Consider the following 21276-nt stretch of genomic DNA (forward strand, 5'->3'; position numbering starts at 1 on the left):
CCCACACAGTACACAGAAAGCTCTGGGAGCTGCAGGTGTCACTTTCACCTTCCATGCCCAGTGGCTGGAACTCTTGTATCCATCTGATGAAGTATTTCCAGAGGCAGAGGCTGGTAGCTGGGCCACTCTTCCCGACCTGTGCAAACCAGCAGCTCATTACAGTGCTGTCCAGGGGCCTCTGGACTCTCTAGCTGTTGCCCACATCCCCAGAGAAAGGATGTTGAAAACATGATGGCAGGTTTCTAGGGTGGTCAACAGAACTTAGGGTCTTTGGGTATGCCTGAGCCTTAGGGCTGTGTGGGGAAACCGGAAGTGGCCCTGGTCCCCCTGATACTCATGAAATCTCACAGCAATCTTGCCCAGGAGCCCCAGGGCATCAGAGATGGAATGCAAAAGGTGGTCTTGAGTGAGTCTGCATGTGGGTCCTGCTTGGACCCCCAGGAGTGGCTCGTTGGAATCCCAGTCCTGGGAGTCATTTGCTTTGTATTCCCTTTATCATTTTGTGCCTTAGAAGAAATCACCCCTGGGTCTATGTGTTGAGATACAGCTTTCATTTTTGCCTTTGGTCATTCCTTAGCCTCTGGCACTTTTTTATTCCCGCCTTTGGATTTTCTTTTCTTCTATGAAAGAGCTCCCCCTCCTGGGCTTTCTCTAGGCCGGTCTCCAGTTGTGTTCCTCCTAGCTCTGTGCTATCCTAGCCCTGCCTTCTGGGATCCTGAGCTGAGGATGCTACAGGTTTCCTAGAAGCTACCTGGAAACCAGGCCCACGAGGAAAGCAGGAGGGCTTTCCTTGGTTCAGAGGGTGTGGATGTCTGGGACTGCAAAGCCCTGGGTAGTAAGGGTCGAGGCAGGCCTCCCCTTTTCCACAGAGCTCCGCTGTGTTTTGCCCTCTTGGTATCCCTGATTCCTGTGGGGTGTTAGTGTTGCCAGGGGAGACTGGGTGAGAGACAAGTTCAAAACCTTACCTGGGGTCCTGCTTATACTTTACCTACCTGGCATTGCTGCCCTGACCCGTTAAACCCTTTAGGCACCTCCTCTCCTACTGACTCCTTTTTAGGTTTCTACTGTCTAATCACCTGCTCTATAGTCTCACATAGAAAATGCCAGCAGAATTGGTTCTGCCTATGGCATCCATCTGTGTCCATCTGCAGTGTAAATGGATGTGTGAGATTGGGCCTCCAATGGCTCTGCCCGTGGAAAGCTGAGGGATTGGTCATTGTATCTGCGTGCTTTGTGCTTTGTGGCTGCCACATTGTACAACTCCAACAGGCACCATCGACTTAGTGCATGTGCATGTGACATCCTTGCGGTCTACCATGTCCCAGGATGTGGCATCACATAGAATGCCTGTGCTGCCTGCTGGGCCTGGTCTCCAGGGAGGGGGGTGTGGCCAGTCTGTTTATTGAGCCTCCCTGATCTCTCCTAGGATTATTATGGAATTCCCTTTGCTACACCCACAGCCCTTGCCAGCCGAGATGGAAGCCTTGCTAATAACCCATATTCAGGTCAGTCTGTTCAGGGGATGGGGTGGTGAAAGGGGGTATACATCAGACTGGCCTGTAGCTAATCCCAGGTGTCTGGAAATAGAAGGGCTAAGAGACACCTGCTAGCTTCCCTTTGGTGAGCTGGCAGCCAGACCCATTCCTGTGTGCAGGAGACAGCCTGGCTTTTTTTCCTGGTTGGCTCAGGGCAGTGACTAGAATAGGTATTCCTTTTCTCCTAGGTGATATCACAAAGTTTGGTCGAGGTGACTCTGCATCCCCTGCACCTCCCACCACACTGGCTCAAGCACAGCAGAGCCAATCCCAGGCCCACCACACCCCCCAACAGCCCTTTCTGAATCCTGCGCTGCCACCTGGCTATAGCTACACTGGCCTTCCCTACTACACAGGCGTGCCCAGTGCCTTCCAATATGGGCCCACCATGTTTGTGAGTATTTGTGGGGGTTTTAATTCCAGCTGCAGGGGGTGAGGGACATGACCCCACTTAGAATCTCCAGGAATGTTTTGGGCTGGAGGCGAGGTTGCTTTCCTACTGGTTTTTATTTATTATGTATTTAGGTGGGGTTTTTTGTTTTTGTTTTTTAATGATTTCAGAGAGGAAGGGAGAGGGAGAGAGACATAGAACCATTAATGATGAGAGAGAACCATTGATTGGCTGCCTCTTGCACGCCCCTTACTGGGGGATCAAGCCCGCAGCCCGGGCATGTGCCCCTGGCCAGAATCGAACCTGGGACCCTTCAGTCCGCAGGCCGATGCTCTATCCACTGAGCCAAACCAGGTAGGGCTCCTACTGGTTTTTAGATCCAACATGTGTTGTACTAACACAGGTCCCTTGTGATTTTGCCACCTGCTGCTTTATGCTAACCCAGGGGTACCTGACCTCTCCCCCTGCCCTGTTTCTTTAATGCCTCGCTTGCCCCACCAGGTTCCACCGGCCTCAGCCAAGCAGCATGGGGTGAACCTCAGCACCCCCCCGACCCCTTTCCAGCAGGCCAGTGGTTATGGCCCGCACAGCTATAGCACAGGTGAGAGGTGCTCCCAGCACTGAGAGACATGGGTAGGACAGGCTTGCCTAGCTCACACATGCCTCTTGTACCCTGCCATGCTAGGTTATGATGACCTGACCCAGGGGACAGCAGCGGGAGACTACACCAAGGGTGGCTATGGTGGATCATCACAGGCACAAAACAAGTCTGCAGGTTCTGGGCCTGGCAAAGGTAGCGTCTGTCCCTCCTTTCCAGGACTGAGGCCCAGAGTAATTGTCTCCTCCCTGACTCCTCCTCACGCAAGGCTATCCCAGAATGCCCCTGGAGGTGGGGGAGGCTGGAGTTGGGACCAACTGCTGTGGGAACACCTGCTTTTCCTCCTAGGAGTGTCCGTCTCTTCGAGCACCACTGGCCTACCTGATATGACTGGTTCTGTCTACAATAAGACTCAGGTGAGGGAGGAACAAATGGGTGTGCAGGTTTGTGAGGGATGCAACCCAAGATGGTCCTCACCGTTGTCTCTTTGCCCTACAGACTTTTGATAAGCAGGGATTTCATGCAGGGACCCCTCCACCATTCAGCCTGCCCTCGGCCTTGGGTTCCACTGGGCCCCTGGCCCCTGGAGCAGCTCCTGGTTATGCACCCCCACCATTCTTGCACATCCTGCCTGCCCACCAGCAGCCTCACTCACAGCTGTTACACCACCATCTTCCGCAGGATGCTCAGGTGAGCCAGTGATGGGCCACCCTGCCCTGGGTTGGGGGTTCTGCTCCAGCCTTGACAACCTTCTCTCCTCCTCAGAGTGGCTCGGGTCAGCGCAGCCAGCCCAGCTCCCTGCAGCCCAAGTCACAAGCCTCCAAACCTGCCTACGGCAACTCTCCATACTGGACAAACTGAACCCTGAAGAGAGGGGTGGGCTGGGGCAGGGCTTACCCTGGGCAGGAGACACCACATGGAGCCCATTTCTGGGAGCCCAGCACCCTTTCCTAGAATTCGAGACGTGTAACTGTGTCAGCCGAGCCTCTGTGGGGAGCCTACCTCCCAGACTCGCTATTGTATGTAATGTATTTATGTATGTATTTGTAAATGTGACAGAAGTCTTAGGAGAGTGGGGGGAGCAGCTACTACTCGTCAGGTCTGTTTTCCCCACTCAAGCTCCTTTTGGCTGTAGCAAAATAAGCCCCCTCTCCCCTCCTACCTCCCAGGAGGCTGCAAGGGGCAGTGCCTGGAAGGGCTGGTTTAAGGCATTTGGGTAATGGGATCAGGTACCAATGAAGAATCACGACTTATCACCCCCTTATAAACCATTAGAGTTTTTTCTTCCTTGTGTAATCACTTTATCCCTCTATTTGAGAAACTTGTCCTATTATCATTTGTCATGTTCCTCTCCTGCCAAATCTTGATCTGGGAATAGCAGAGATATCCCCCCTGCTCAACATGAAAGTGGCACCTGTTTGTCTTCATATAGAGCAGGGCTATCTGCTTCTGGCCTGCCCTTGTCCCCAGGGACTTGCCTTCCTCTGGCTGACCATTTTAATAATAATCTGAATTTGTGCTCAGAGATGTTCAGCCAGTCAGCTCCCTTTTTAAAAAATCAGATAATGCTCCACGAGAGCACGTCTCCATGCAAAGGCTCCTCTCTCCCAGTTGTCCTGAACCAGGTGGGCGACTGCTTCAGGGTTTTCTCTTTTGCCCAAAGTCCACCCAATAAAGTTCTGAGAGCATGCACAGTCTCTGTGTGGTGTGACTGAAGGATAGTTTAGGGCCTAGGCCTCTCCTTATAGTTCCAGGGACCCTTGGACTTCACAGGGCTGAAGCAGAGCTCATGTGGTCACAGTCTTCTTAGCAACAGGTTGAGGGTTTAAATTTGTACTCTCTTTGCTGGGCCCTTCTCTCGCCTTGGCCCCGAATAGCATCCAGGGAGAAGGTAAATGATTTGGCTAAAAAGACAGCAAATGTTACTGACAAGGCACAGGCAGTATTTACCGGGTTTACTTTGCTTTTCTTGCAGCTTCATAACAGACTTATGGGATAGGCAGTCTCTTATAGGGCCTGTCAGCAGGAATACCTGGGCGGGATAATTTCTCTTCTAAAGGAGCAAAGGTAATAATTGCAACCACAGTTCTAGGCCAGTGAGAGAATAAGTTTAAACAGCTAAACCTTTGCTTTTCATCAGCCAAACACAATCTTGACTGACAGTCAAGGCTGTGGTGGAACATGTGACTAGGGAGTCAGGGTGGTATGAAGTAGGTAAGTGCACCCTGTCCGGTTTGGCGCAGTGGATAGAGTGTCAGCCCGCAGACTGAGGGTACTGAGTTCGATTCCGGTCAGGGCACGTATCTTGGTTGCATGTTCCCTGGCCCTGGTTGGGCTGCATGTAGGAGGCAGCTAAATTGATATGTCTCTCTCACATCGATGTTTCTCTCTGTCTCTCCCTCTCCTTTCCACTCTCCCTAAAAATCAATGGAAAAATATCCTTGGGTGAGGATTAACAAAAAAGAAAGAAAAAAAAATAGGTTAAGTAGGTCCTGGGCAAAATAAGTGTTGCTTCAAGTCAAGGTGGTGTGCCTGGATTCCAGTCTTTACCTTTTCTACTTTCGGCTCTAAAATCATTTCATCATATCAGAGAGGTTCTGCTGTTAATCCACAGCTTGGGATCCTGGCTTTAAAAAAAAGGTAAGTGGCCCTGGCCAGCATGTCCAGTGGTTAGAGTGTCGGCCTGCTCACTGAAGGGTTGCAGGTTTAATTACTAGTCAAGGGCATGTACATGGACTGCAGGTTTAGTCTCCAACCCTTGTCAGGGCGCGTGTTGGAGAGGCAACTAATCAATGTGTCTCTCACGTTGATGTTTCTCTCTCTGTCCTCCCTCCCTCCCTCCACTCTCTCTAAAAATCAATGGAGAAAATATCCTCAGGTGAGGATTAACAACAACAAAAAGAAAGAAAAAGGTAAGGGTCCACAACTGAAACTAAATGGGAATTTTCATTAAACTCTGGTATCTCCTGCCTGCTCCTTGCTTTTAGCAGCAGGAAGTTCAGAGGATAATTGACAATGAAAACAAATGCCCTCTCCTAAGGAGGGCAGTGGAGCACCTCTCCATCCCTTCCACTGACCTACTTGTACTGGCAGATCGTGCCCTATTTCAGAATTAAGGTTAACAAATGGCTGTCTTTAATAGCCTTTTTTAAGCTAGGTAAGGACTGGGGATATTTAGTCTGCAAGGTGAGCCGAGCAGAATGTTATAAAAGACAGGTCAGCAAGAGTTGGTTTTTATTTTAGTTTTTCAGCTGAATCCGAGGCATAATCTGCAAGGGAACAGTGGAGATACTAAGACCACCTTTTAATTTTAACACAAGAAAAGAAAGAAGAGGGTCATCCCATGGGGAAGTAGCAATACAGGTATATTTTATTTCACATTTTATTAGTAGACAGATGGGCAGAAAAAGACAAAATAAACCACTAAAGGGAAGTTCAACACAAAATGCATCAGATAATCTTTTCTCATAAGTTAAACTGAAGAAAAACATCTACAATTTCAGCTAAGAAAACTATTAAAGTCAGGTGTGACCTGCTGGTTTTAGAATAGTTGAAAATTGCATCTGAATTTGTAAATGTAAACCTTTTATCAGCATGGGAGGGGGGAGAGTTAATTTTCAGTGGAGGACTACACATTTCTCCCTTCAATCTCTTACCGTATATGTCCCAAAAAATAAGGAAACCAGCAAATAAAGAAGCAAATAATTACCAGGGAAGAGGAAAGAAGAGACTACAGAAAAGAAAAAGTCTGGCTAATAGAAAAGAACTCTGGAATGATATGAAATAGAGGGGAAGACTTTGAGAAGCAACAACAGAATCATGATGATACACTTTCTCCACCCAGCCTCAAAAAACACAGACTTGAAGAGCACCCAGAGAGGCCTCCACTAGAATCAAAGGAATCTAAAAATGCAGGATTTTGAGCTCATTATACCAAATCAGCACAAGTGTACTCACAAGGGTCTAGCCTGAGATCTCCACTCCTAAAAAGAAAAGTTACAGTAAGCTCAAGTTTTCTTTTGCCACAGGATGTGTTCTCAAGACAGAGCTCTGGAACCAGCATCTGGGTTTTACAAGTCACTGTGAGCTATCAGAATGTCTACCTGCTAGCAAATCACCACTCTCCAGTCTTCTGATTGTACTCTATCAGAGGCAAACCCAGCCCTCAATATTAACACCCCAAAGGGCTGAGAGGTACTACCTCCACCTGGTTCTCTGGCTCCCTGAGTCAACGTGCAACAGGCCAACAGGGCCTAATGGGACCAGGCTGAACAGCATAGCACCTCCCACATTGCCAACACGCCTGGTCTGCCCTGGGAAAGAAATGCTTTAGCAGTAAGAGGGGGGAAAGCTTAATTATAGGGCTCTAATAGAGTAAGACCAAGCTACCAGCTGTAAACGTGGGGGAGGGTTTGGTGAGAGGGTAGTGGGTAATCAGCATTATGAGAGACTGGGCTCCATTAGATTTGCAGGTTATTTGGAAGCATGACTTAAGTGTGAGGAGCAAAAACAGTTTCAACATCTTTCTTAGGAGTTTGCAGTCCGTGTTTTATCTCAAAGAGCTGCTGTTTACTGAATCTGAGTCACTAGATTCAAGGTGCAAGTAGTCCTGGCCCCATGGAAATTGGACAGATTCTGGGAGCAGGCTCAATATTGTCCCAATTGAACCTTAACACGTTAAATGTTTTCACTTAATACTAGACCAAACTTCAGAGGCCAGAGAGGGTTGCTGGGAATTAGCACGTTTTGGAGAGTTTGAAGAGCGAATGAAAACCCTGAGATCAGAAAGGAAGGAGGAGCTAAGGAAGTAAGCATCACCTATTCTGTTCTAGGATCGATCTATCCTACCTCGTCCCTCATCAACCCTTTTGTTCTTTCTGAGCTAAGTTCTGAAGAAAAGGAGTTGACACTAGTGTACAGGGATCTGAAGTAGGATTATAGTCAGTCTTTGCTGTATTTTCCTTCCAAAACCTGGGATTTTACATTAACAATTTTCCCCACTGAAAGAACACTGCCTCGTGTGAACTGACCCACTCCCATAAGAAACAAAAATCACCGCCAAGTTCTGAAGTCCCTGGTTGGTGAAGGCTGATGGATCTCAGAATTGATTGAAGTAACACATAATTGAGACCAGGGAAATCAAAGCTGCAGCAATTGCACAGAAGGAAGATCTAGCGTCACCCACACACTGCCTGCAGCCAACTCCCTGGGCGGAAGAGTCTAAAGAAACCCAAGGCAAGCTCCATGCACAACTTCTTGCACTCCACAGCCAGACAGTACATTGAAAGAAGAGCAAAGTCCAGGTTACAGCCAATGAGGAAAGGTAACTGGTCACTCTTGTCTCACATTTATCCACAGTTATCACTAGCTCAATGAAAACCAAAATTGTAACACATGCACTTAGTATTAATACTGAGTAATTAAAACTGGCTACTTAAAAATATATCCTCATGGTGAGAGTCTATCTTTGACAGAAAGGCCTTGTCAAATAAATAAAACAGATGTTCTCTCTCCCAACAGTGGTCACCAGTAGTTTTGACACACCCCCCCCTCCCCCCAGCAGCATCAACCAAAATTGGCATAGTGATTTTTAACCCTTTGTTGCCATCACCAAGACTCCACACACACACTAATCCCCACTCTCTCCCCCAACTCCCTGGTGGGGGAAGAACAACTCTGCCTTTAAAATAAATAGCAATCAAGTGCTCAGTTCTATGTAAAGTATGAATATTTATTTCAGGCTTTAGATCCCAATCAATTTCAAAAACCAAAATCTGATTTCTTAGAACAGCTGAGACCTCTGTGTTAGGATGATTTCCTGGAGGCTGAAGGGGCTCTCTGCCCTAGGAACACATTTCATCAGTCTTAGCACAGAGTCCCTGATGCCCACTGTACCCAGACTTAAGAACTGGAAAGAAACAAAATTCACCAACATGGGGCTGAACAAATGCACACACACTAATGTAAATGGAGCAGCTATCCTCAGAACAGCTGAGACCTCTGTGTTAGGATGATTTCCTGGAGGCTGAAGGGGCTCTCTGCCCTAGGAACACATTTCATCAGTCTTAGCACAGAGTCCCTGATGCCCACTGTACCCAGACTTAAGAACTGGAAAGAAACAAAATTCACCAACATGGGGCTGAACAAATGCACACACACTAATGTAAATGGAGCAGCTAAACCTTGGCAACAATTTTTAAAAGTTTGTCTTATGGGATTTTTGTGGGGGTTGTTTCCATTTTCTTTTGCAACCCAGTATATGTAGCACTTGTGAACTCCCAATGGGTTCCCAGCTTTAAACACATTAAACATCTTGATGAAAGACTATTTAATTCTTCAAGAATCTAAAAACAGACCAAACGTGTTTTGCTGTGAACACTTTGTAGAGACGAAGTGAGGCAAGGGTTTGGGTTTAAAGGGGGGGAAAAAAAATCAATACAGTGATGGAAGGGTAAAGAATGCAAGAATTCGGACATTCTGTGGAGGATTACCTTCTCTCCATTAAGAGGTCCATAAAAAGGAGCAAACTGAGATCCACAAGGGGAGTCAGCAGGAGCCATGTTTGTTTTCCCCACCCCCTGTGATAGGTTTTTGCTGAGGGGCCACTGCTAGGTCCCCACTTGCTCCCCTCCCTTTGGCCTGAGATGGCAGGGCAGTACAGGGGCTTCGAAGGAGCAGGTCACGACTCCTCATTCCCAGAATCATCATCATCATAACAGTCGGCATCTTCCTCCTCCTCATCTTCATCATCAATGTCATCGTCGTACAAGTCGTCATAAAGCAAATCTGAGCTGTTGTCATTGGAAGGCACTTTAGTTTTGATGCAATATTCCTCCAGGGTCGTGGGGACTTTCACTCCATCCTTTTCTGCTTCGGCTTTCGTGGCTGAAACCTGTTTTCTGAAGGGGAGAGGGTAGTTATATAAGTCTCTGTCTTGAAGATGGATTTATAATTGGTGTTTCTAAATAAGATTCCTTATAACTCAGGTTTCTAAACTTTTAGTGCCTGCATCTGAAAGCCTCTATCACCCCAAAAGCGGTCACCCTCTCAGGTGCCATTTTGAAGGACACAATGACCTTTAGAAAAGCAAATCTTAAATATTGGTCATCCAGCAATTTTCTCAGGTATTTTTTCTCCTAGTTGTCTCATGTCTATGTCTTTTTATTTTAAAATATATTTTTATTGATTTCAGAGAGGAAGGGAGAGGGGGAGAGAGAGAGAAACATCAATGAGAGAGAATCATTGATTGGCTGCCTCAAGCACACCCCCCACTGGGGATTGAGCTCACAACCTGGGCATGTGCCATCAATGAGAGAGAAACATTGATTGGCTGCCTCGAGCACACCCCCCACTGGGGATTGAGCTCACAACCTGGGCATGTGCCCCCGACTGGAATTGAACCCGGGACCCTTCAGTCTGTAGGCTGATGCTCAATCCACTGAGCCAAATAGGCTAGGGCACATCAATGTCTTTTAAGACCTGATTGATGCCTCTTAATTTCCCAAATCAGAATTTATATTCAAGCAATGTAAAGCTACTTACAATTCTCTTGACATGCCATGCTGTTACACACCTCTGTTTTAGCAAACATGTTTCTCTCCCTGAAGAGGCTTTTTCTTTGCCCTTTTACTGGAAAATTCTTATTTATGAGGCATTATCTTCTAGGGACTCCATAGTATTATATATTCCTTCCAGTGTATCTTGTTTAAGCTTCTACAGTTGCACTCATTTGTTTGCTAAGTAAAGTGAGCTCCCCAGGGAGAAAGACTACAGCTTAATGACCTAGCAGTGTAACTGACACAATGCAGGTGCATAAAATATGTTGAAAGAATATAAGAATGACATAAAGAAACTCAAAGTAAGAATCAGGAAGAATACAAATACCTCTGGATTCTTCACTTACTAAATCCGTCCTTTCCTTGAACATCAGGCTTCAACCCTGTTTTTAATGAAGCATTCCCATCTTTAAATCCTCAATCCACTCCTGCTCCTCTAAGTTTCTATAGGCCCTTACTATTTATACTAATTATCTTCAATCTCTGGTGTATACCAGTCACCTAGGTGGCTGATAAAAACAAAACACAGGTGTCTACATTCTATCCATCCCTGTAATCTCATTAAATGATTATGGATTGGGGTGTGGAGGGGTTCTTTAGTGTTTCCAGTGGCAGAAAACAACCACTAATCTATATTATTCAGCTATCAAATGACATGCCCTTTTCTGCGTGTTTGTTTTTAATATCACATGGTATACTTCTTGTCACTCAGATATGAACTTAAATATCACCTTACAGGAGGCTTGTTCTGACAACCCAATTTAAAGCAACCATCTCATCACTCCTTCACATTATCCTACTTACCACTATCTAGTATTTGTTTTATGATCTAACTCGTATGTATTAGGTTGACTAGATTTATAGAGAGGGACTCTCTAAATTCTAGTTCTTACTAGAGTTTGTATAAACTTACTAAATATAAAAATGCAGTTGTATTCAGGGGAATTAGATTTATTTCAATTCAAGTACCAATCTTGGGTAGTTATGAAAACCTTATGTCCTACTCAGGAAATGATCAAGAACTTAATACCTTCTACTTTTTTTCCCTTTTACATAGAAAAACTAAACAGCAAAAAGTTAACTGATAAAAGGTCACGAGAGGTGCTAGGAGTAGATCCCAAGCCTCCTGATTCTTATTCTAAGGTTCTGTTAGACCATATACTAATGTTGCTGATAATGATCATGCCCAGAAGAACAATAGGGCTTCATTAATAAAAAATTTGAAAACAAAATAACCTGTAATGATTGGAATACACTGGGTGCTTGCTACACTTAAAAGTCCAAAATAATGCAATCATCCCTAAAATGATTACAAGGGAAAGTTTGCAAACTTGACTGGCTCAGAACCTAGAAGCTCTGGTTCCCAGGAAATCACATCTGCTACAACATTATCTTGTTGTATGTGTTCTCCAAAAAGCCAAACTCATTAGTCTCAAGCACAAATCTCTTCCCAAACAATCTAACTGAGAGAAATGGAGTAGACAATGAAATTCAATTTAAACCTCTGGTTCTAGGATATTACTTTGGTTCTAAGTAAAGACTTGAAATGATCAAAAACAAAGCACCTTACCTAATGATTTCAGCATATTCTTTGTCTTTTCCTTTACTGTCCCTCCATTTCCTGAACATAACTGAAGCATCCACATTGGCTGGGGAGAAGGTGTTGGGCTCATTAAGCAATGAGATTACACTTAACAGGATAGTCCTAGAAACAGGAAAAAAAAAAAAATCAGCTACAAATACTCATATTCATAGGATTCAAAAGTATTCTTTAAAATTGAAGACTACAATATTTGAGGCCTTAGGGAAATGGAAATAGAGTATCATAAAATTTTGTTTTCAGTACTCAGCTGGTTAGGCTAACTAGGAGATAAAAGCAGAGGAAATATGTGAGCCTAGCATGAGATCCTGTTGCAGGGCATAAAACTGTAGAAGACTGTCTCAACTGGCTACATACTCCAATCTGCAAAAAGTACAGGTCTGGAAGCTTTTCAAATAACATTTTAGATTTTAGAAACTTTCCCCACAAGTTTGCTTCAGAAATTATAAGTTAAGTGCAATAAGAAAAAGAAAGGCAAAAAACATTTAGCTTCAAGACAATTTTTTCATGGGAGGAAAAAAAATGATGCTACTTCATACATCCAATCTAATCATGGCTGTTTATAAGATCTAAAAAAAACCAAAAAACCAGTATTACACAGAAATGTATTTCTTTTCCATATTTTTAAGGGAAGAAAGACAGATAAGCAGGACAATGCAGGAAAAAGAACTAGTCTCTTAACAGAAATCTTTATTCAAAAAGTTTTACTAAGCACCTACTATGTGCCAGAAGCACCAGATGTTGGCTGTATGATAGTGAGCAAGTTAGATGTCATCCCTGAATTCCCAGGGCTTATATAGCTTGTGGGAGATATAAACAGGCAATTTTTATCCACAGATAAAAACTAGACACCTTAATCAGTCATGGGGAATACAGTTTCAGTTAGATAAAATAACCAAAAGAGCACAGTAGGCTCCAAAAATATTCCAGACTATTCCCAGGCTTTTTCCCCCTACAAGCTACGTGCATGTACGAAAGGAGAAAAATGGGAGAAAAAAATTAAATTTCTCTACCTTTTCTCATTGGTGCGAGGTTATACATTGTGTTGTTGCAAAATAGCCTTTTGCTCCTGGCCCCAAGCAAAAAATAAAGAGAGGGGACCAGGCAATTAGATGTTTGATTTGATGAAACCTTTTCCTAAAAAGGGCAAAGAGTTTCTGTTACGTGATTATACAAAATTATGACAAAGGCACTTTCAAAGAAAAAGTTCCCATCTAGTTAAAATCCATTTATCTCTCACACACACACCTTTCTATTAGGTTAGAAATAACTCCTTGCCCTTCCTGCCAAGATCCTTATGGTTTTCTCCAGTAATTACATTTAAAAGATTCAAAGAAACTCATCACTGCCAATAATGGAAAATGGATTCACATAACATCCTAAAAGCAAAAGTGTAGGTAGAAAATTACATAAGGGTTGCTTCAGAAGAAAACACTCAAAACATCTACACTAATAAAAGAGAAAGATGCAAATTGACCATACCTTCACGATGCCCACCAGCCAATCAAGAGTGATTATGCAAATTAATCTAACAAAGATGTTGGGTTAATTTGCATATGCAGGCACCGAGCAGCCGGGGGCGTTCTGCACTGCCCCAGCTGCTCTGGGCCTCTGGGCAGTGCAGGAAGGCAGGAAGGTGGCTCCGGGCCGGAGCAAAGGCAGTGCTCGCAGCCAGGGGAAGGCCCATTCTTGCACGAATCTTCGTGCATCGGGCCTCTAGTCCTATATAATAAAAGCCTAATATGCTAAGTGTCCAGTCGTCCGTTCAACCAATCAAAGCATAATATGCTAATGATATGCTAAGGCCGCTCAACCATTCACTATGACATGCACTGACCACTGGGGACAGATGCTCCAACTAGTAGGTTAGCTTGCTGCTGTGGTCCAGCTGATTGGGACTAAGTGAGATGGGCCGGATATGCCCTGGAGCCCTCTGTGGTCCCTCCCCAGCTGGCCAACCTCCTGCATTCCTCCCCAGCCCTGATGGTGCACCAGTGGGGTCCCTCGGCCTGGCCTGTGCCCTCTCACAATCCAGGACCCCTTGGGGGATGTTGGAGAGCCGGTTTTGGCCCCATCCTGCAGGCCAGGCCAAGGGACCCCACTGGTGCATGAATTCGTGCACCGGACCTCTAGTGTTATACTAGTATAAGCAGGATAAGGACAAAGTATGGTAATAAACAGGGAAAAAAGGTTTTAATGGTCTAGATCAGCACTGTATACTTACAACTTTCAATGATGGTGGAAATGTATAATCTGTTATGCAATATGATAACCACTAGCCACATGTGGCCACTGAGCATTTTGAAAGATATCTTGTGCAATTGAGGAACTGAATTTTTAATACTAAAGAAGTTTAAACAGCTGTATGTCTAGATGAATCATATTAATTAGGAAATTTTTCCCCACAAGTTAGTTTCACCAAGTTGGTTTTTATAACATCTTGTGTATATTATTAAAATACTATACTGGGCCCTAACCGGTTTGGCTCGGTGGATAAAGCTTTGGCCTGCGGACTGAAGGGTCCCAGGTTCAATTCTGGTCAAGGGCATGTACCTTGGTTGTGGGCACATCCCCAGTAGGGAGTGTGCAAGAGACAGCTGATCGATGTTTCTCTCTCATCAATGTTTCTAACTCTCTATTTCTCTCCCCTCCTCTCTGAAAAAATCAATAAAATATATTTTAAAAAAATACTATACTGGGTAACATAATTTTTTAAAATGGTGAATCATCCATTTGTACCAAAACAAGCCCACTTCTACTACCATGTACTCCTAAACTGAAATCCATGATGCTTTCAGAAGCATTAGGTACCACAGTGGATTGTGATAATAGTTTACCCAGCACGCTTTCCTCCCTTCATCTGGAAAGCACAATCTTTTTGTAACATTTCACATCAATGAAATGTTTACCCAGCATGCTTTCCTCCCTTCATCTGGAAAGCACAATCTTTTTGTTTTGTTTTGTTTTGTTTTGTTTTGTTTTGTTTTGTATAGAGAATCCACCATCATGCTACACGTTCATACAAACAACCTACTTATACCCACAGCAGTAGACATAACACCAAGTGCTGGCCAAAGGATTCCATCATTTTGTCATGAGGATGGGTTTGGGGATATGCATGCGATCTAAGCTGGGACAATCAGAACCCTGGTGGGAACTCATTTTTCTAACCTAATAAAGAATTTTTATTCTTGTTGGTTTAGTAACAGAATATGGAAAGTATAGAGCAGGTGGCCATCTTTGTTACCAAGTGGTGAGAGCCAGCCTAATATAAAGGCCAATATAGAACAAAGCAGAATTGAGATTTTTTTTCTCTTAAAGATTACTGATGAAAAACATTCAAAGTTTCTAAACCAGTATGTTGTGGATGGGTTGCAAGTTAATTATACCTATATTGATTCCCTCATCAGTTGGGTGGGTCAGACCTATCACTTCCTTTTTACCACGACTGGAAAAGGCTTGGAGAAAATGTCATACATAGTTTAAAATGTCCATCACTTATACCAAAATAATTCAACACAGGGCATTACACTATACCTCTAGCATGGTAAACTCTGCAAGGTAAGTACTATTAATCCTGTTTTTATAGAATGGGAAAACTAAAGTGCTAAGACCATACTGGCAGAATGTACGAACTATGTTCTTTGTTGTCATTTTTTATTGTTATTTTCAGTTAATATTTTAAAATCTTTATTCATTTCTCTTTTCAGAAGAAAAAAGGCAGAAGGTGGAGAGGGTTAACAACAGGTGAAAAGGGAAAGAAAGAACAAATAATTAAACTATCCCCCAATGAAAAGGTTACTCAAAGCCCATTAGAGGGATTGGTTTCCTGCAGATCATGAACAATGGGGAAGGAATCAGGAAAACAGCATACACTCCTTTTTAGTCTCATTATGTCCATATAAATTCATGGTTCCACGTGAAGCTCTGGTTTTGAGTAACACAGAGTTGCATTTGTCCATTTAGACAATCTTGTGGCACCTGGACATAAATTTCTTGGATTAGCAGAATAGACTATGAGGGCCTATCCCCAGACTCTCAGTTCCCATAAAGAAAAACACCACTGCCATTCACTAACTGGGTATAGAGGAACAGGTCTGGTTGCCCAAATCCAGTGGTGTGTTTTAACATGTGTTACAACACAGAACAGACCTAAACCAGTAAGAATTTTGGATACAGAGTTTTAAAGTGTTTTCCACTTACTGCACAATTCCCATAACCACCACCACAATTCACAGATATTCCTAGGAAAAATGTGCTCCCTCCACCCCTGCTTAAGCCAGAATAAGGGATGACGGTAAAATTTTTTGGAAAATAGAAAAATGCTAAGAAGAGAAGTACTGACAAAAGGATAGGCAAAAGCACTCTAGACAGTCTTCAGGTTCATGTTTCAGATCCTGTTGCCTGCTTCAGTATCTTTGTTAGAGATAATATCACTGGCTATCTTCTTTTGGATAAAAAATAAATTTGTAAGCAAAAACACCCAGAGAACATGAAGGCCAACTAATCACTCACACACACACACACACACACACACACACACACACACACACACACGCGCGCGCGCAAACAGCAAAAAGCAAGTTGTAAAGTTCTATAGCACTAAAATGTTTTAAAAACAAAACTATAGAAGCATTTAAGGGAGACAGAAAATCAGAATTAGACATCTATGACCCAATGGGTAATAATGTATTTGTCCCTTTTCAAGAGAGAGTAGTCAATGAGATGGGTCTGTCCTTTCTCTGTTACCATGTCACCACAAGTACTCTGGCTGGGAGGGCAGAAAACTGGTCCTAGCACACACAACAAAATAATTCTGGCTTATGGGTCTTCCTGGAAACTTAGCAGGAAAAGTTTAGAATTTTGCAGAATTGAACATTGGCATTTTTCTCCCAATGTATATACATACCCCTCCAAGCAGCATGTGAGAGAGATAGAAAGGGTTCATTCTTAAAAACCTAAATTTACTTGATTCATATACACTATTTCAAACTCAGTCCTCATTACATGTTTTGAAGATGGGAGAATAATTTAAAGAGGACATTGTGGCAAAGAAATCTGTTATGACAGAAAATGAGATAGCTTAATGGGCCACATACTACAAAAAGTTTTTAATGCTGGTAAAGCAACTAACAAATATAACAGTTCTTGCTGTGTAAGCCCTAACGCTGCTGCTGCTGATGGACATATCACTGAGAACACACAGTAGGAAGGAGGGTATCAGATTAAAATATAGGAGGTGGCAAAAGTAGATTTACAATTGTTCATATGGAAAATAATAATAATAATGCAAGAATAAACAGTTTCGTGCAGTCACAACTATGAACTTATTTTTGCCCCATGCCATATATTTCTTTTCTCAACCCTTTCTAAGTATATTGGATTGAACAAGGTACCTAAATGAATGAGTAATGAGCATAATCAATAGTTATTTGATGTGTCTTGAACACATGAACCTTTTGGTATACATGTCCCAGAAAATGGGAAATAACTCACTAAGAGCTGGGTAAGAAATCCTGGTGCAAGTCAGAAAGCTCTCAATTCTTTGCTTTTGACAAAAGTGGAGATCCTAATCAAGTTAATAGCTTTCAGATAAATAAAAATGAGTAACAACATGATTTAATCAACAGATAAATGGGGAGCATAGATCAATCTTATTGAAGAAGAATTGGAAATAATGTATGCAGGTATCTCAGCCTCTAGATCTAGAAGATATAATTCCCCACTCCTTGAAGTGTGGGCTGTACTTCCTTCCAAGGAGTACAGAATGGAAGGGGGAAAGGAGTTACAGTGGAGAAACCCTAAAAATAGTCTCAGTCATGAGTGTTATGAATGTTAGTATTAACAGTGATAAAAAATGTTGACAGTATGCACCCTTGATATGACATAAAGAAAATGTACAGCTGACCTTTGAACAATGCAAAGGTTAGAGGTGACAATCCCTGTACAGTCAAAATCCGCATATAGCTTTTGATTCTCCCAAAGCTTAACTGCATGGTTCCAGGATCCCCCTCGGATACTCGCAACTGTACTTTACCTTCCTGATTTTCTTCCCCCTATTCACTACCCAGTCTAATAACCAGAAAAGCAACAGAAAAATACCAACTGGGGAATGAAATACTTGATCAGTCCTCCTCAAAACTGTCAAGGTCATTAAAAAAAAAAAAGAGGAAAGTCTTAAGAAACTGCCACAGTTGCCTAAAGAGACATGCTTATTAATATAATATGGTATCTTGCCTGGGATTCTGGAGCAGAAAAATGACATAAGGTAAAAACTAAGGAAATGTGAAAGGGTATGGACTTTACTTAAAACAATGCATTAATATTAGTTCACTATAATAATTGGAATCATACTAATGTTAGATGTTAATATTAAAGTGTGGGCTGTACTTCCTTCCAAGGAGTACAGAATGGAAGGGGGAAAGGTGCAGGGTATATGGAAATTATACTTCACAATTTTTCTGAAAATCTAAAACTGTTCTAAAATTTTAAGTTATGTAAAACAAAAAGGACAAAACCACAATGAGAAACCACATTCACCCATTAGAATGACTATAATTTTAAAAACACAGATAATAAGTGTTAATAAAGACCTGGAGAAATTGGTATTCTCATACTCCTTGGTGGGGATGTATTACTTAGTGCAGCCACACTGAAAAACAGGCTGGCAGTTCCTCAAAAAGTTAAATATTGAGTTACCATATGACCCAGCAATTTCATTCCCAGGTATATATCCAAGGAAACAAAAGCATGTACATGTACAGTGTTCATAGCAGCTTATTCATAATAGCCAAAGAAATAATCCGAATGTTCATCGAGTAATTAATGGATAAACAAATTGTGGTATAAGCACTTAATGGAATATTACGTAGCCATAAAAAGGAATGAAATATAATACATGCTACAATGAAGATGAACATTGGAAATGTTCAGCTAAGTTCAAGAAGCCAGACACAAAATACTACATATTGTAAGATTCCATTCATATGAAATGTAAATAGGCAAATTCATAGAGACAGGAGGCAGACTGGTGTTTCCTAGGTGGAAGGGTGGGATGGAGTTGAGGGATAATAAAAAGTATAAATGACAGGTATAAGTTTAATGGTGATGAAAATGTTCTAACAGTGATTGTGGTAATGGTTGTACAATGCTGTGAATATATTAAAAACCTATGAACTATACACTTAAAATCAAAGAATTGTATAGTATGGAAATTATATCTGAATAAAACTTTTTTAAAAAAAGACTGACAGTGCGGCACGTGCTGCTAAGTGGTTAGAGTGTTGGCCCTTGAACCAAAGGGTCAGGGGTTCGATTCCGGCCAAGGGCACGTACCTGGGTTGCAGGTTCCTCGCCCTTATTGGGGCAAGTTGGGGTGGCAACCAACTGATGTGGCTCTCTCACATCGAAGTTTCTCTCTCTCTTCTCCCCCCGCCCCTCCCTTTCATCCTCTCTAAAGTCAATAAAAAAACAAAACAAAAAGAACAGATGATTAAATATCTATCTATCTAGATAGATGGGTCAATAGATTAATCAATAAAGGAAATCACAAGAAATATACAAGCCTTCCAAATCTTAAGACACATCCACATATACAAGGTGTCCCCCAAAAATGCACAATTGAGAGCTCACTTTTGAAATGTGTTTTAACAAACACTGCCTTTACAATTATTCAGTGTGTGTACACAGTTTTTTTGAACATCCTATATATAAAACAATGGGTAATGGAAGCTCTTTTAAAGGTAGCATGTAGCCTGGCCAGTATGGCTCAGTTGATTGGGTGTTGTCTCGTGCACTAAAAGATTGCCGGTTTGATTCCCCATCAGGGCACATGCCTGGGTTGTGGGGCTTGATCCCAAGTAGGGGGTGTGCAGAAAGCAGCTGATTGATGTTTGGTTCTCACATTCATTTCTCTCTTCTCTCTCTCTCTCTCTCTCCCTCTCTCTCTCTCTCTCTCCCCCCCCCCCCTTCCTCCCTTTCCTTCTTTCTTCCTCTCTCCAAAAATCAATAAAATCTTTTTTTAAAAAAATTTTTAAGTAGCATGTTAAGTAAATTTTCAGTTTGGAAACAATAAGACCTTTCTGCAAAAAGTAATAAGAATCCTAGAATAAAGAAACAATCAATACAAACATGAAAACCATGAGATCCAAGACGTAGATGGAACTTATGATAAAGTAAGAGGAAGAATTCACACTAGAAAATTTCCCCCAAGGCAAACATAGAGAAAGGAGTAACATGTGCATTATTGTTCCATAAATACAACTCTTCAAAATGATGCATACATGCTACTTAAAGCTCTAGCAGGAGACAAAATAACCAAATATAAAAGGATTATTTTGTACTTAAAAAATAATATCCAATCTTAAGAAACACCTAAAAACCAGATTATTTCTTATCAACCCCTTACCTGACATTCTGAGTAGGATTCCACCTTTCGGAGGGCAGTTCACCACTCTGTGGGGCATCTACGGGTGGATGAAGAATTGAAATGCATACATCTCCATTCTGTAAGATACAAACCACATTCAGTACTCAAAAATATGGCATAAAAAAGACACATCAGTTCCTCTGAAATTTCTTTTATCCCTCCAAAACTTGTTTTCTTATCATTAGAAGAGAAAACAATTCTGCTTTTTCTTCACATTTGGACTCAATGTTAAAGGATTAAACTTTTTTAATATTATAAATATTAATGGTGACCAATCTCCAATATATATTTCTTAGTTAAAAAAGAAACACTATATCTGTTAACATCATCCTCCTAAAAAATCATTTCAAAATAGAAATATACAGCGTGGCCAGTATCGCTCAGTGCTTGAGCGTTGACCCATGAACCAAGATATCACCAGGTTGATTCCTGGTCAGGGTACATACTTGGGTTCTGGGCTCAATGCCTAGTAGGGATTGTGCAGGAGACTGCCTTATAGATGTTTCTCTCTCATTGATATTTCTATCTCTCTATCCCTGTCCCTTCCTCTCTCTCTCAAATCAATTAAAAACACACACACACGTTCACAAAATAGACAAACCTAGTAAATCAAGATTCAAGAGTCTTGGGAAGCAACTAAATATCTCTATTTTCAGACACAAAACTACCTCAAGTACATAAAAAGAAACAAAACAAAAAAATCTGACCTACTTAAAATCTGCATAAAGATGCTATAATCACCTTTAATATCAATCACTGGTTTTAGTAAGTATGGTATATATATAAACTGAAAATATGCCTCAAAACAACTTCATTATAACTCTTTCAGTATATAGGATAGAAGAATTCACCACTATGGTTTTAATATTTTGGTATGTAAATTTAAATTATAGGACCTAATCCACAGGTACATTTAGTTTAAGTCAAACACATGGATTACTAACAATATGCAAAAATAGACTGCTATTGTCCTAGTTGGTTTGGCTCAGTGGATAGAGCGTCAGCTTGCGAAGTGAAGGGTCCCAGGTTCGATTCCATTCAAGGGCACACCCCTGGGTTGCGGGCTCGATCCCCAGTAGTGGGCATGCAGGAGGCAGCTGATCAATGATTCTCTCTCACCATTGATGTTTCTATCTCTCCCTCTCCCTTCCTCTCTGAAATACACACA

At 42.3% G+C, this 21276-nt stretch overlaps 2 protein-coding genes across 15 annotated transcripts in view; one reads left to right on the plus strand and one right to left on the minus strand.

Annotated features, from left to right (window-relative positions):
• The window catches only part of UBAP2 (ubiquitin associated protein 2), a 117279-nt gene extending 113065 nt beyond the window's left edge, over positions 1-4214 (plus strand). For all 10 annotated transcript variants that reach the window (XM_014534238.1, XM_014534235.1, XM_014534236.1 and 7 more), the window contains 7 exons: positions 1427-1505; positions 1724-1929; positions 2428-2527; positions 2612-2719; positions 2873-2940; positions 3023-3214; positions 3290-4214. In XM_014534238.1, the coding sequence (XP_014389724.1) occupies positions 1427-1505; positions 1724-1929; positions 2428-2527; positions 2612-2719; positions 2873-2940; positions 3023-3214; positions 3290-3385 (849 nt within the window). In that variant the 3' untranslated portion in view covers positions 3386-4214. The remainder of the gene's footprint in view (positions 1-1426; positions 1506-1723; positions 1930-2427; positions 2528-2611; positions 2720-2872; positions 2941-3022; positions 3215-3289) is intronic.
• A 4623-nt stretch (positions 4215-8837) lies between these two features.
• The window catches only part of UBE2R2 (ubiquitin-conjugating enzyme E2R 2), a 76290-nt gene continuing 63851 nt past the window's right edge, over positions 8838-21276 (minus strand). For 3 of the 5 annotated variants that reach the window (XM_014534243.1, XM_014534241.1, XM_014534244.1), the window contains exons 3-5: positions 20088-20185; positions 11651-11785; positions 8838-9423 (exon numbers count right to left, since the gene is read on the minus strand). In XM_014534243.1, coding sequence (XP_014389729.1) covers positions 9204-9423; positions 11651-11785; positions 20088-20185 — 453 coding nt within the window. In that variant the 3' untranslated portion in view covers positions 8838-9203. Of the gene's footprint in view, positions 9424-9912; positions 10464-11650; positions 11786-12693; positions 12818-20087; positions 20186-21276 lie in introns of those variants that run through there. The other 2 variants (XR_001360784.1, XM_014534242.1) reach the window with 2 other exon arrangements.

Source organism: Myotis brandtii, unplaced genomic scaffold (genome assembly GCF_000412655.1).
Source record: "Myotis brandtii unplaced genomic scaffold, ASM41265v1 scaffold1270, whole genome shotgun sequence".
In the NCBI taxonomy this organism is placed as follows: Eukaryota; Metazoa; Chordata; class Mammalia; order Chiroptera; family Vespertilionidae; genus Myotis; species Myotis brandtii.